Here is an 11,387-nt window from a genome sequence, read left to right as displayed (position 1 = left end):
CAAGAATTACAATGATATAACAAGATGTTGAGCAAGTAAAGAATGGACAATAAGACATAAAAAATACAATAGTTTCGAAGACCAGGTCAAAATACTCTTAAGAATGCAGTTGGCTGGTGCACAACCATTTTTCAATGACATGTTTGAATCTTATGCAGCTTGCCGAGCAAGCCTTGCTTGGCATCTTGTTGACATATTTTATTGCCAAGTTGTCAGATTGACAAAGGTCTTAGACATTCGACGAAAATGAAGGAAGAGTGACTTTGTAGATTCCACTTGAAGTTTTGTTTTTGACAACCATGGTTTTATCGCTAGGCAACATCATCAGGTGACTTGCAATGAAACCATGGTCATCTAAAATAAAAATACTAGTGGAAGTAGCAAAGTTAGTCTTCCTTCATTTATGACTAGTATGAAAGAATTCCATCGAGTAATGCCTGAAACTTTCTTAGGCCTAAAACAGCCTACCCTGGTTTATAACAAGATTGTTTTTTGATCTTATGTCATGTGAGGGAACTGATGACCACAGTGGTACACATGAAGGTTTTGTAAATTGTGCATGAGGCTGTGTAGCACAAACAGATTGTAGATAGTTGAAATTTTAACTCTTTTGTAGATAGGTCTGCAATGCTCATGGGGTCCAGAATTGCTAAGAATCCTCATTACCTTTTTCTGCAGTATCAGTATTTCCAAAGTTTAATGAGCATGCCCCCAGAGTCTAAAACTATAAGTAAGTGATAGGCACGGAAGTTGTAGCCAAGCTAGACCTTGGCATGTATATACAAATGTCAAGCATATGGTACTCACCGAATAATACTTCTGTTGTAATAGAATCAGAGAGAATTAGCATCATTTGTTCACACATAATTATGAAAGAACAAAAGAGTCAAAACAATTTTGGAAAGTTTCAGATAGGATCCGAGGGGAGCACGAAGATTACGTGTACCACTCAATCCACAAATATGCTCAAACGGTTTGAGCTTAATTCTAGTACGGAGGGAGTAAAATTTAAGAACTCATTTCATTGGGAGACAGGAAACATCTATGGTAAGGTAATATACACTGAGTAATGGAATAACGACAAAAGTATACCTTATTCAATCGTGCGGGGCATAACCATAGCAATGCCAAAGAGCATGTACAATCATTCAAATTATTCAAAATTAAAAAAAAGTCGGCTAAAGATCTAGCCATTCAAAATAACTATATACGCAATTAGTGATCGAGCACCCCCTGCCGCACACCCTAGTGGCACATAGCAGGGTATGGATGGCATCAATTGAAGGTATGGATGACATCAACGCTCATTCAATCCTTCTCTTCTGGTTATGTTTTGAAGGATGAAATATAAGGGGTCTCAATTTGTCTAGAGACACCTCAATATCTCGAACAACAATCCATGGGTCACAGAATCTTCAAGATAAAATGGTTTTGTGAATTTAACTCGTACATTGAGTGCAAAATTAAAAATTAGGCTCTTGATTTATTTCAGTTAACTTACAGGAAAATATACATAAAAGCAATGTCTATGTCCTGTTGAAATTTTACAATATTCATTTACAATGAAGCCGTAGTTACTAGTATGACCTGAAGGAAAGCAAAACAGGCTACTCTTTTGTAGTCTTCACTCACACATTTTAAGTCTCCTCAACAAGTACAAAGCTGTGGAAAGTTTTTTACAGACCTTGAAAACATGTGAAGCATATCTTGTGTCCATCCAAAACATGCCTTCACTAGCAGAATACCAACAATAACAATTTTCACCTTCTCATTTTATGTTTGGAAAATCCTTAAACAAGCCAGGGGTTTACAAATACTGATAAACTTGTATAAGTAAATACCATGGGATATTATAAAACATATTTATTATAGTATTTTGCGATTTATCACCAAAAACTATTACATTTCATATTGGAACCTGCAAAAAGGATCAGTAGTAGCAGTACTGATGCCCACAATATAATGAGTAACTTTGAAATTATAGAAAGTGATTTAGAGAGTGAGGAAGTGGATAAAAATATTCTAGAGAAATGCCTATATCTCCCATTGACGAATCTATTGTTGTATAAACCAAGGTAGGAAAAGGTCAGTGATTTCTTGCAAGGAAGGCCAAGAGAGAAGGACGTAAAACAGGGAACCTATCAGAGTGTGAGGGAATTGACACTAAATAGGATAGAATGGAGGGCTGCAATAAACCAATCTTAGTATTGAAATACTGATGATGAGTTTCTAATAGGAATATAACAATTTCTCTACTTCAATTTGGTAAATATTTAAGGTTACAGGTGAATTAACCAAATCTAGCATTTATGGCGTGAAAATTTGCAAAATATTGTGGATGTAGCTCTTCCTTGAATAATGACATATGTAAATAATATTTGGATGGAATCCACCTGTAAGCGGCATAGATTGCATTTAGTTATATAAATAGAGAGATAGGCTGCAAGACTAACAGGTTTAAAATGCCAGTTTTTCCAAGAATGATAAGAGACCAGAATGCTTGCAGTTGAAATCCCCCAGGAGTCAGCTCAACACAATAAGTATTAACCTACAAGTCAGGGAATGCACGTGGTATTATATACATATATAAATTTTTTTGTAGGTCTCCCCCCATTTGAAAAACCCTAACCCATCACCCGTTCCTCCTGGTGCTGCACCATACCTTTTCGGTTGCTCGTAGGGTTATAATGTAGATATCAAATGGCCGATATCATTTGGCAAATTTTACCACAAACTCATCTGTACTTTTAGAATGCTGGTCATTGATGTTAGATCTCATTTATAATAACAGTAAGTTGAAGATTTCTGTATCTTAACTGATGTACATAAAATGCAACAGCTTTCTACGAAGAACCCATGAGAATAGAAAATACCATATTTTCCCTTTTACCTCAGTCTCTATATTAGGTTAGCGGTAGATTGGTATACTTTTCTAACCACTAACCTTTCATCAAAAAATTGTTTCTATAAATGTACAATGTTTCCATAAATATCTCTATGAATCAATTTCATCTTTAGGTGAGTGTTAGTCAAATTTATTTTTTGCTAATATTTTTCATATACATTATTACAACTGAGCAAAAACATTTCTCTATGGTATACATATGCTTTGTGTAATTATTTATGGAAATGACAGATGAAAAGTTCACAATCTCAATAACTGAATAATTAATGAAATTAAGAATACAAAATAACTTTCCACTGTTCTTAGAACAGTGCTAGAACAGTGGAACAGTGCTAGAACAGTGGAACAGTGCTAGAACAGTGGAACAGTGCTAGAACAGTGGAAAGTTACTTTGTATTCTTAATTTCTTTGACATGAATTTCCACAAGGTTGAGCCAGAAACAATTGAACTGAATAATTATTTCTAAATAATACTGTGATTTTAATTTACTTAAATATACATGCCTACCCATTCTTGAAGGATTTCATCAGTTTCAGCATTTATCCCCATCAGATATTCTGAGATAGGCGAAATTTAAAGAGAATTACTAGAAAAATGCCATTGTAATGTGATTTGAATGCCTGCCATTAACACCATTTTGGAATTCGCAACCACGGCACTTCTGCTGAGTTGGTCTGTGCGACACTAGAAACCTATCATTACTACAACACCTCACACAATTGAGCCTTCCTGTTATTCTTCCAAGGAATATCTCCCCAATAATTTGATAAATATTAATTCCATAGTGATCGAGGGGACATTTTTTGAATGCTAAAAGGCAATTATGTGTCTAGTATGAGAACAGACAGAAATCCTGGAGGAATTCCTTTTCATGAGCAATAATCATTTTATACATTTGTAATCAATACTTGCACATTTATTTCAACATAATTTCTTGTTGAGGCGAACAAGATAATACTACTTTGAGGGAGAAGATGCTGTATGTACTAGAGCAAAGGGGATATATCTTACATTATTTTTTGTGCTGAGGAAGAAAGCACCCTTGTCATCCAACCTGTCACATGCAATAAACATGGGGGTTTTGTTTTTAATAATTATTACTAAGAAATATCCAAGATATCTGCATATTAATTGATCCTTGCGCACATAATTTACAAATTAAAGATATTAATTTGGATTTGTTACATTTCAGGAAGTCGAAGATTGAAGTAACTCACAGTATGGAGAAGGTAGAGATTTTCAGTGTGATTAAGTTCCTTCATTTGAAAGCTTTTACAGTGCCCCGCGAATTCACAATGGAATGAATGTTTTTTTGTCAAAATGATAGCTTGTCGTATAACACAGTGGTGATGTGGAAAAGGAATTTTCAAACTGGTCATAAGTTCCTCACAGACAATCCAAGGAGTAGAATACTATCACTCAAAGACAATGCTGCCACAATGAGACAGTAGATTTAAACTGAAGAGCAATCATTCTAATGATCATGAATGAGACTGATATTAGCCACGGCATTGCGTAGGAAACTCTTCACAAAGATCTGCACATATCAAAGGTGTCAGGATGCTGGGTTGAATGACCACGAACTCCTTTCCAGAAACAAACATGGTGCAACCTGCAATCACGACCACAGCATGACCAGCAATTGATGGGATGTGGCTTTGAAATTCAGCCACTTTCATCCCAGTCTCCTGATCTTGCACCGAATGACTTTTACTTTTTCCCAAAACTTTATGAGCTCTGAGAAAAGAAACTCTCAATGCCAAATCAAACACAAAAGACATCAATTAAGAGGTGGAACAATGGTTTTCAATGCAATCAGTCGAACTCTACAATGAAGGCTTAGGAATGGTCAAGAAACACTGGCAGAATTGTTTAACTCTGGATAATGAATATGCAGAGAACTCCTACATATAACATACCAGAATATAATTTCCATCTTAATTTGTTAGTAATAATAATTAAAAGTTTATGACATCCCCTCATACCTGAAAATAATTATAAACAACTCTTCATGCACCTCTTTTAGCTTGTGCAATGTAGCAGTTGATTCAAACATTAACGTGTTGATATCCAACCTATTTTGAAATCATTTCATTAAATGTTTCATCCTTCTTCTTTTCATTAATTTATTAATTCTCTTAAATGGGAACATTATTCTCATAATCACTCACGAGAATGTGATTTCCTTAAATCATTGTTCTCTCTGTGAAATACAGCTCAATTTTTGCCATCTTTGACCTTCAAAAGGAGTTGAAGGAACTCAGATCCCTTACCTATTCAAGCCAAGTAAGTACTGGAGATGCTAGGAGGTAAGAAGTGAGTTGAAAAGGTGGCAGAGATAATACGTAATATGCAGGTGCAACATATTTCACATTTTTGCATCAAACAACAACATATGCTCAGGAAGCAAAGCAATTTATATTTCGAACTACAGTTAATGACTGCTAAAAACATAAGATGCAGCTTACAGTAGAGGTTGTGGTTTAGTGGTACTTCAAGTAGCTAGCTAAACAGAGTTGAAACCAGAACAAGGGCTACAGGTATTCTGTGACTCATATGACTAAATCATTTGTATTTTAAATTTATGAATTTCAACAATTCTCCACATCCACCTCATTTAAGAAATAATTTTTCAAGTCGGGATGAATTTTCAAAAAAAACACTCCTAAATTTTTTATTTCACTATGTTTATCATTTTTCAGCATTTTGTTAACAACAGGAAAACTACAAAATAAATTAGATGATGCACTGCTAATTCCTATAATAGGAAGAACATCAAACAACACGCTTAAATTTAAACCAAAAATTAATTTTAAAAAATTATCATAAGTTTGTGCTTTCAACACTTCATGATTTGCAAAGTCAATAATGGAGACAGAGCATTTGTCTCATGCGGCACACTCATGGAACAAATTTATTCTTCTCATTCCATACAAATGAAGGAAGAAAAAAACACTTAGCACGAAACAGTTCACAAACTATATAAAAAATTGTAAAAAATGCTAACCCAAAAAATTAATACAATGCCTAACACCATTTGTAAAAAGTGGCTAATGGCAAATAACAAAACGTCAATTCATAAAAAATTCTGAGAACACTGTGAATACATCTGGATCATTGACTTAAAATAAAATGCTGACTAGCTTGAAATCTATGCTCTCCCTGAAAGCATGACGACATTAATATGCCAGCTTAATGCCCCGAGGAATCTCCCCATTTACGGTTTCCACAGCAAATCAGAAAGCATTCACTATGAGAGGGGAAAAGCAATACAGCTAAAATTTTGGACCTCAAAGTAAATTATCTCTCAACTTCTGTTGGCTCATGGACTGGGGTTGTGCAATAAAACCCCGAGAGATTAAACCAATCAGAAAGCAATCGTGGAACAAGGCAGGGAAGCAATGTGACATCCGATCAGTTGCCCACACTGCGTGCATGGACATTCGACTTCACTATGAGATCTTGAGCTGGCAAAAAGGGCAAGGGAAAGTGGAAGCAATCCGAGCGACAAGATTTGGTCCGGTATGCATCATTGCAGCACCATCAGATTCTTAAAAATGAACTCCCTAAGCACGCATTAGCGGTGGCAAGTGAATGGTCAATAACACCCACCAATGTGAGCCGTTACTACATCAATGACCGGGGAAAATAAATCTCTGATCTGAATCTGAGGGAACTGTTGCCCGAAGAATCAAAGACAAAAAATTCACTTAATCTAATTGTGATACTTCAGGCATGGATAACTTCCTAGGGTATATGCGGTGAAGTGTATCACTATGTCATGAATAATGACAATGCTTGAATACTGGGAATGGCAGAGTGAGTTACAAGAAAAGGGATTCAAGTGTGATAAATAAGTATATCATGCCAATTGACACGTTTCAAGAAAATTGAAACAGCTGTGCGGACTTAAAACACCCCCCCCCCCCAGGGGTGAGAAATGTATCCACATCTAAGATATGGAAAAAGAGTGCATCGCGTGTGTGTCGGCTTCTTCGCTTGAGGACTCCGTCAACTGGACAGGGATCAAACCCATTTCACTCTCCCTCAATGTCGTGCTTGGTCAGCTCAGCGATCAACCTCCTCAGTTCGTCCACGTCCGTCTGCGTCTCCATGTGGCTCGTCTCGGACATCCAGGGCGAGTGGCCGGCCGTCTGCGTCTCTGTGGACACCAGCAGGGGGCACCAGGGGATCGCGGGCGCCGGAGGGGGCGAGTCCCTCCACAGCGACGCCGCTTCCTCGGGAGTCTGCGTCTGGATATCCGAGAAACCCAGCTCGGAGAAGAGCGCCGTGTCCTCGCATGTCTGCGTGCACATGTTGGCGTGGAGGAGCTGCTCGAACGACAGGAAGTCCTCCGTGTTGGTCTGCGTCTCGATGTGCGAAAGCGTGGGGTCCAGCGAGTCCGTCTGCGTCTCCGCCGGCCGGCACGCCCGCTCCAGGACCTCCTCCTCGGGACGAGGCGGAACAGGCAGCAACATGGGGTCGAAGCGGGGCGGCGAGCAGGGCGGGGAGTCCAAGGAGGCTTTGTTGGGGGCCTCGCAGCACAGATACTGGCTCAACCGCTCCTGGAAGAGGTCATCGGTGGTCTGCGTGACCACGGGCTGGCTCAAGGCGGGGGGGTTCGTCTGCGTGCCGGAGTTGCACTTGGGAAAGGCGCGGGGAGCTCGGCGACGAGTCCCGGGCGAGGGGGCAAAGGGGTGCGGGCGACGGTGGTGGTGGTGCTGCTGACCCCTTCCGGCCGGCGGCATCTCATCCCCCTGCGTCTGGGTCTCCATGCTCTTCTTCCGCTTGCGCCCCGCGGCGGGCCGCACCTCGCCCTCCACGGGGATCTGGGCGGCCCGCATGGCCCTCTTCAGGATGTAGTCGCCCTGAGTTTGGGTCCCGGCGCAGATCTTGGATCTCTTCACGCTCCACGTCTGAGTCTGCGCGGATGACCTTCTTCCGCCGCCTGCCGACCTGCGACCTCCAGAAGGGCGGTCCGTCTGCACAGCGACGTCCACGGCGGAATTGACTGGCAGGATGGCTCCAAGAGGCTTCACTGTGATCGGGAGTGGTGAACCCGCGGCGTTGCCGAGCGCCAGGATGAAGGGGGGTTTCTGGGTTTCGAGGGCGGAATCTGGGGCAGGTTCCTGGCACGATCTCGTCACCGCAATGCATGTTTGTACCCTGGGAGCCGCCTGGCCCCTGCGTGTCGAGAGGAAAGACGCTTCATTAGTTTAGGAATTTCATTACCGACAGGCACAAATGAGACTAGTCAAGTTTATTCATGGATAGAATGTATAGATTTAAGTTGTCCCACGAACGATAGGGGATCAGAATTACGTTGTCCAACCGCATTAGGAGTGAACATTGTGTGTCAGAAGTAGTCCGCTAGTTGCAAATGCCAGCCACTGCCATACACCCTAGTGGTGGTTTGCAGGTTGCTATGTAAATAATAAAAAAACATTCAACCATTAAATGTTGATATTGAAGTGAAGCTTTGTTATTCAGTTTTCCACTCCGTCCTAATAATCAATTCTATCTTTAACATTTGAGAAAAGTACATTCTATTTTTAAAACACTAAATGAAACACAATGGCAGAACAGTTAACATAATCCATGAAAACATGATATTACATACTAAGTCATGGTAGAACAAAAATAAACTTACTTCGCACACAGTTTGAAATTTGCATCGAACGTGTGGTTTTTCCTTTTAGCATGAGTAATAAGAGCTTCGTAAGACATATAACTACAACCACACGAACATGTAAATTTCATGCCGCATATTCTCATGTGGACATTGCATGCTGCCTCCGTTGAAAATCCCTTATCACACTTTTTGCATAAAAACTTCTTTTCTGCGTGCACTTTCAGATAATGCTGTAAAATAAAGAAACATTTGGTAACAATTCATGAGAGTTAAGAATAATAATGCTCCAGAAGTTAGACATTACCTGTTTTAAGTACTTAATATGCGTAAAATGTCTATCCGAGTTAATGTTGTACAGGCACTTTTCCACTGGGCAGTGGTATTGACAGTTCATTTTGTTCAAGTATTCCCGTCTGTTATTTCCATCACTGCGTTTCTTGTGATGCTTTGATAAATGCATCTCCAAATTTGACGAATTGAGAAATGTGCCATTGCAACCTTCTTCTGGGCAAGGAATGTTTTTAGTGATAAATGACAGTTCAGAAGGAAGAGGACATATTTTCTGTACTACCGCTGTTTCTTCTGTGAACACAGAAAAATGATATATTACGATCACCTATTTGGGTTAAATATGAAAGATAATAACTAGGCAAAGAAATAATTAAACATTTTACCAGCGAGTGCCAATGTCATGCTAACAACTACTTCTGCTCCCACTTTCCAGAACACGTCCCCGCAAGTCTCGTTGCCTGGCACATCACTCACTAGCAGAACGTTTGAGCTGTATAAGGACGCCAACGAAGTAACTAGCGCCAACATTAAAATACGCTTTCATTATTTTTATGTATGCAATAATTTCAAAAAAATTGTATATTATGGCCTAAAAAACAATTTAATGGGGAATAATTAACTATATAGCATAACTTTTGGTAATAATTTTAATTAAAATATTCAGGATCGTATCTCTCTTTTCTATTGACCAATGAGAACCGAGTTACAATGGACCAATCGGCGATCGAATTCACAATTTAAATGGATGACCGGCAAATGTCTGAAATGTATGTTGGCGTACATTTACATAGTGTATTTCGCTTTTTTCTGCAAATGAATACCGATTTAGTAATTATCAAGTTTTGTTTTGATATTTTCGCGTTGTCATAACGCTTACGAGGCAACATTTCTCCCGCCATTAACAAATAATTCGGGCGGTTTTTGACTATCAGTGACGAAAGGTCAATTAATATACATGCAATTTAACACACTACCGTGTCATACCTTAAAATATTTTATCTTCACAATTACTTAACAGAACTAAAACTATCGCAAGGGATAAATTAATTTATAGTCATCTAATATATATAATTTAGATTATCTTTTTGGGTATTCGAGGTCCAAAGCAGGAGAAGAGGTCAAATACGTTAGGTCGAGGTCAAAATGAATTTTCCTCAGACCATTTCATTGAAGGTGCAAGAAAACTGGAAAGGAATGCCATTCCTAACATTAACCTTCCTCATAATTCAATTAAAATTATCATGTCATATACCGGATGTATGATATCATTTACATTGGTATTATTTTGGTGCTTTTCTTTTCATCTGCAATTAACAACATTCATGGTAGTAACAATTAACAACATTCAATTCTTTTTTCTGTACTGATTGCATTTCTTCGATTCCGCATGTCAGATTCCAGGGAAAGGCAGGTTTCTTGCATCAAATCTGTGTCATCTAAGCAGTGGAGTTGATTTCTAATGCTAAGCATCTTTATGAATCTACCAAGCATTTGAAAAGGAAAGTTTACCTGTCCCCTAAAAAAAAATATTTTCAAAAGGTGGCTTTGGGCTACAAAACATATTTGATACTTACTCTGGAGGTTTCTTCCTCATCATGTCAAGCTAGGAAAGTCTCCAGGAAAATCAATATCCTTAGGTTCTCAATATATTTGATGGTTTGGTCTCTTTCTCTCATAAAAAGATGTAGTAGGGCCTGTGATTCCTTATTAAAATGGTTTGCACTCCTACATTTATATGGCTGTTGTTTTTCTTATCATGTCCTCAAGTTTTATGTCATTCTCTTTCTTTGTTGTTTATTAATACTCTTCTGACTTATTCATTTATGATGGCTTCATGATGAGCAGGTTTGGCAACCTGATAGCTTAGCATTGCATTCATATAATGAAGGTCGTATACTGTACCCAGGTATTCAGCCAGAGGCTTTCATCAGCTACTTGCTTTTAAGTACGTAACTGTTTTGTTTCATTTTTATGATTATTCCTGCATTGATGTTTTTGATTTTTATTCAATATATGAATATATTTAAAGTTTTCCAAAAGTTAAAAGATTTTATTGGAGCAAAAGAAACTTCTCATTTATTTAAATTAATTGATGTACTGTTCAATTGTGTAAACTCGCCTCTAAATACAACTCTTTTGTGTGCGCTGGACCATCTTTGGGGTGTATGGAGTTCTGGGCTGAAGCGGTGAAAAATCTGTCAATGGCGTTCACTGATGGGCAAATAAGACACTAAATAAGTACACATTGTGTGCATGTGATATTTTCAATGATCAAAAGACAAGTACAGCTGGGGCAGGACTCTGAAAAACATTACAGCATTATGACTCAATTTGAGGTATTATGGCTTCAAATATTTTTCTCAAAGTGTCAATGGATATCTAAAAGGGAAATACCACATAATAGAAGCAACATATGACATTTACAAAATGGCCTGTGACTATTTTAGCCAGATTTCGAAATCTAAACACAGAATTAGAAAAATTAGTGATTTAGTCTGATATCCAAAGATTGCTATTCCAAACTTTGAGCCAAAATGTATTTCACAAGGTGAAATATA

At 38.5% G+C, this 11,387-nt stretch overlaps 1 protein-coding gene across 1 annotated transcript; it reads right to left on the bottom strand.

The window, feature by feature from the left end:
• Positions 1–5,312: 5,312 nt before the first annotated feature.
• Positions 5,313–9,287, bottom strand: Asciz (ASCIZ zinc finger protein). Its single transcript, XM_071591408.1, has 4 exons — positions 9,213–9,287; positions 8,843–9,120; positions 8,557–8,768; positions 5,313–8,090 (listed from the first exon to the last, which is right to left on the bottom strand). The coding sequence occupies exons 1-4, from the start codon at positions 9,229–9,231 to the stop codon at positions 6,944–6,946; spliced, it is 1,656 nt and encodes a 551-aa protein (XP_071447509.1). The 5' UTR covers positions 9,232–9,287; the 3' UTR covers positions 5,313–6,943.
• Between the last annotated feature and the right edge of the window lie 2,100 nt (positions 9,288–11,387).

This window comes from Hetaerina americana, unplaced genomic scaffold, assembly GCF_022747635.1.
Source record: "Hetaerina americana unplaced genomic scaffold, ioHetAmer1.1.p SCAF_46, whole genome shotgun sequence".
Classification (NCBI taxonomy): Eukaryota; Metazoa; Arthropoda; class Insecta; order Odonata; family Calopterygidae; genus Hetaerina; species Hetaerina americana.
This window is presented reverse-complemented; position numbering and strand designations above follow the sequence as displayed.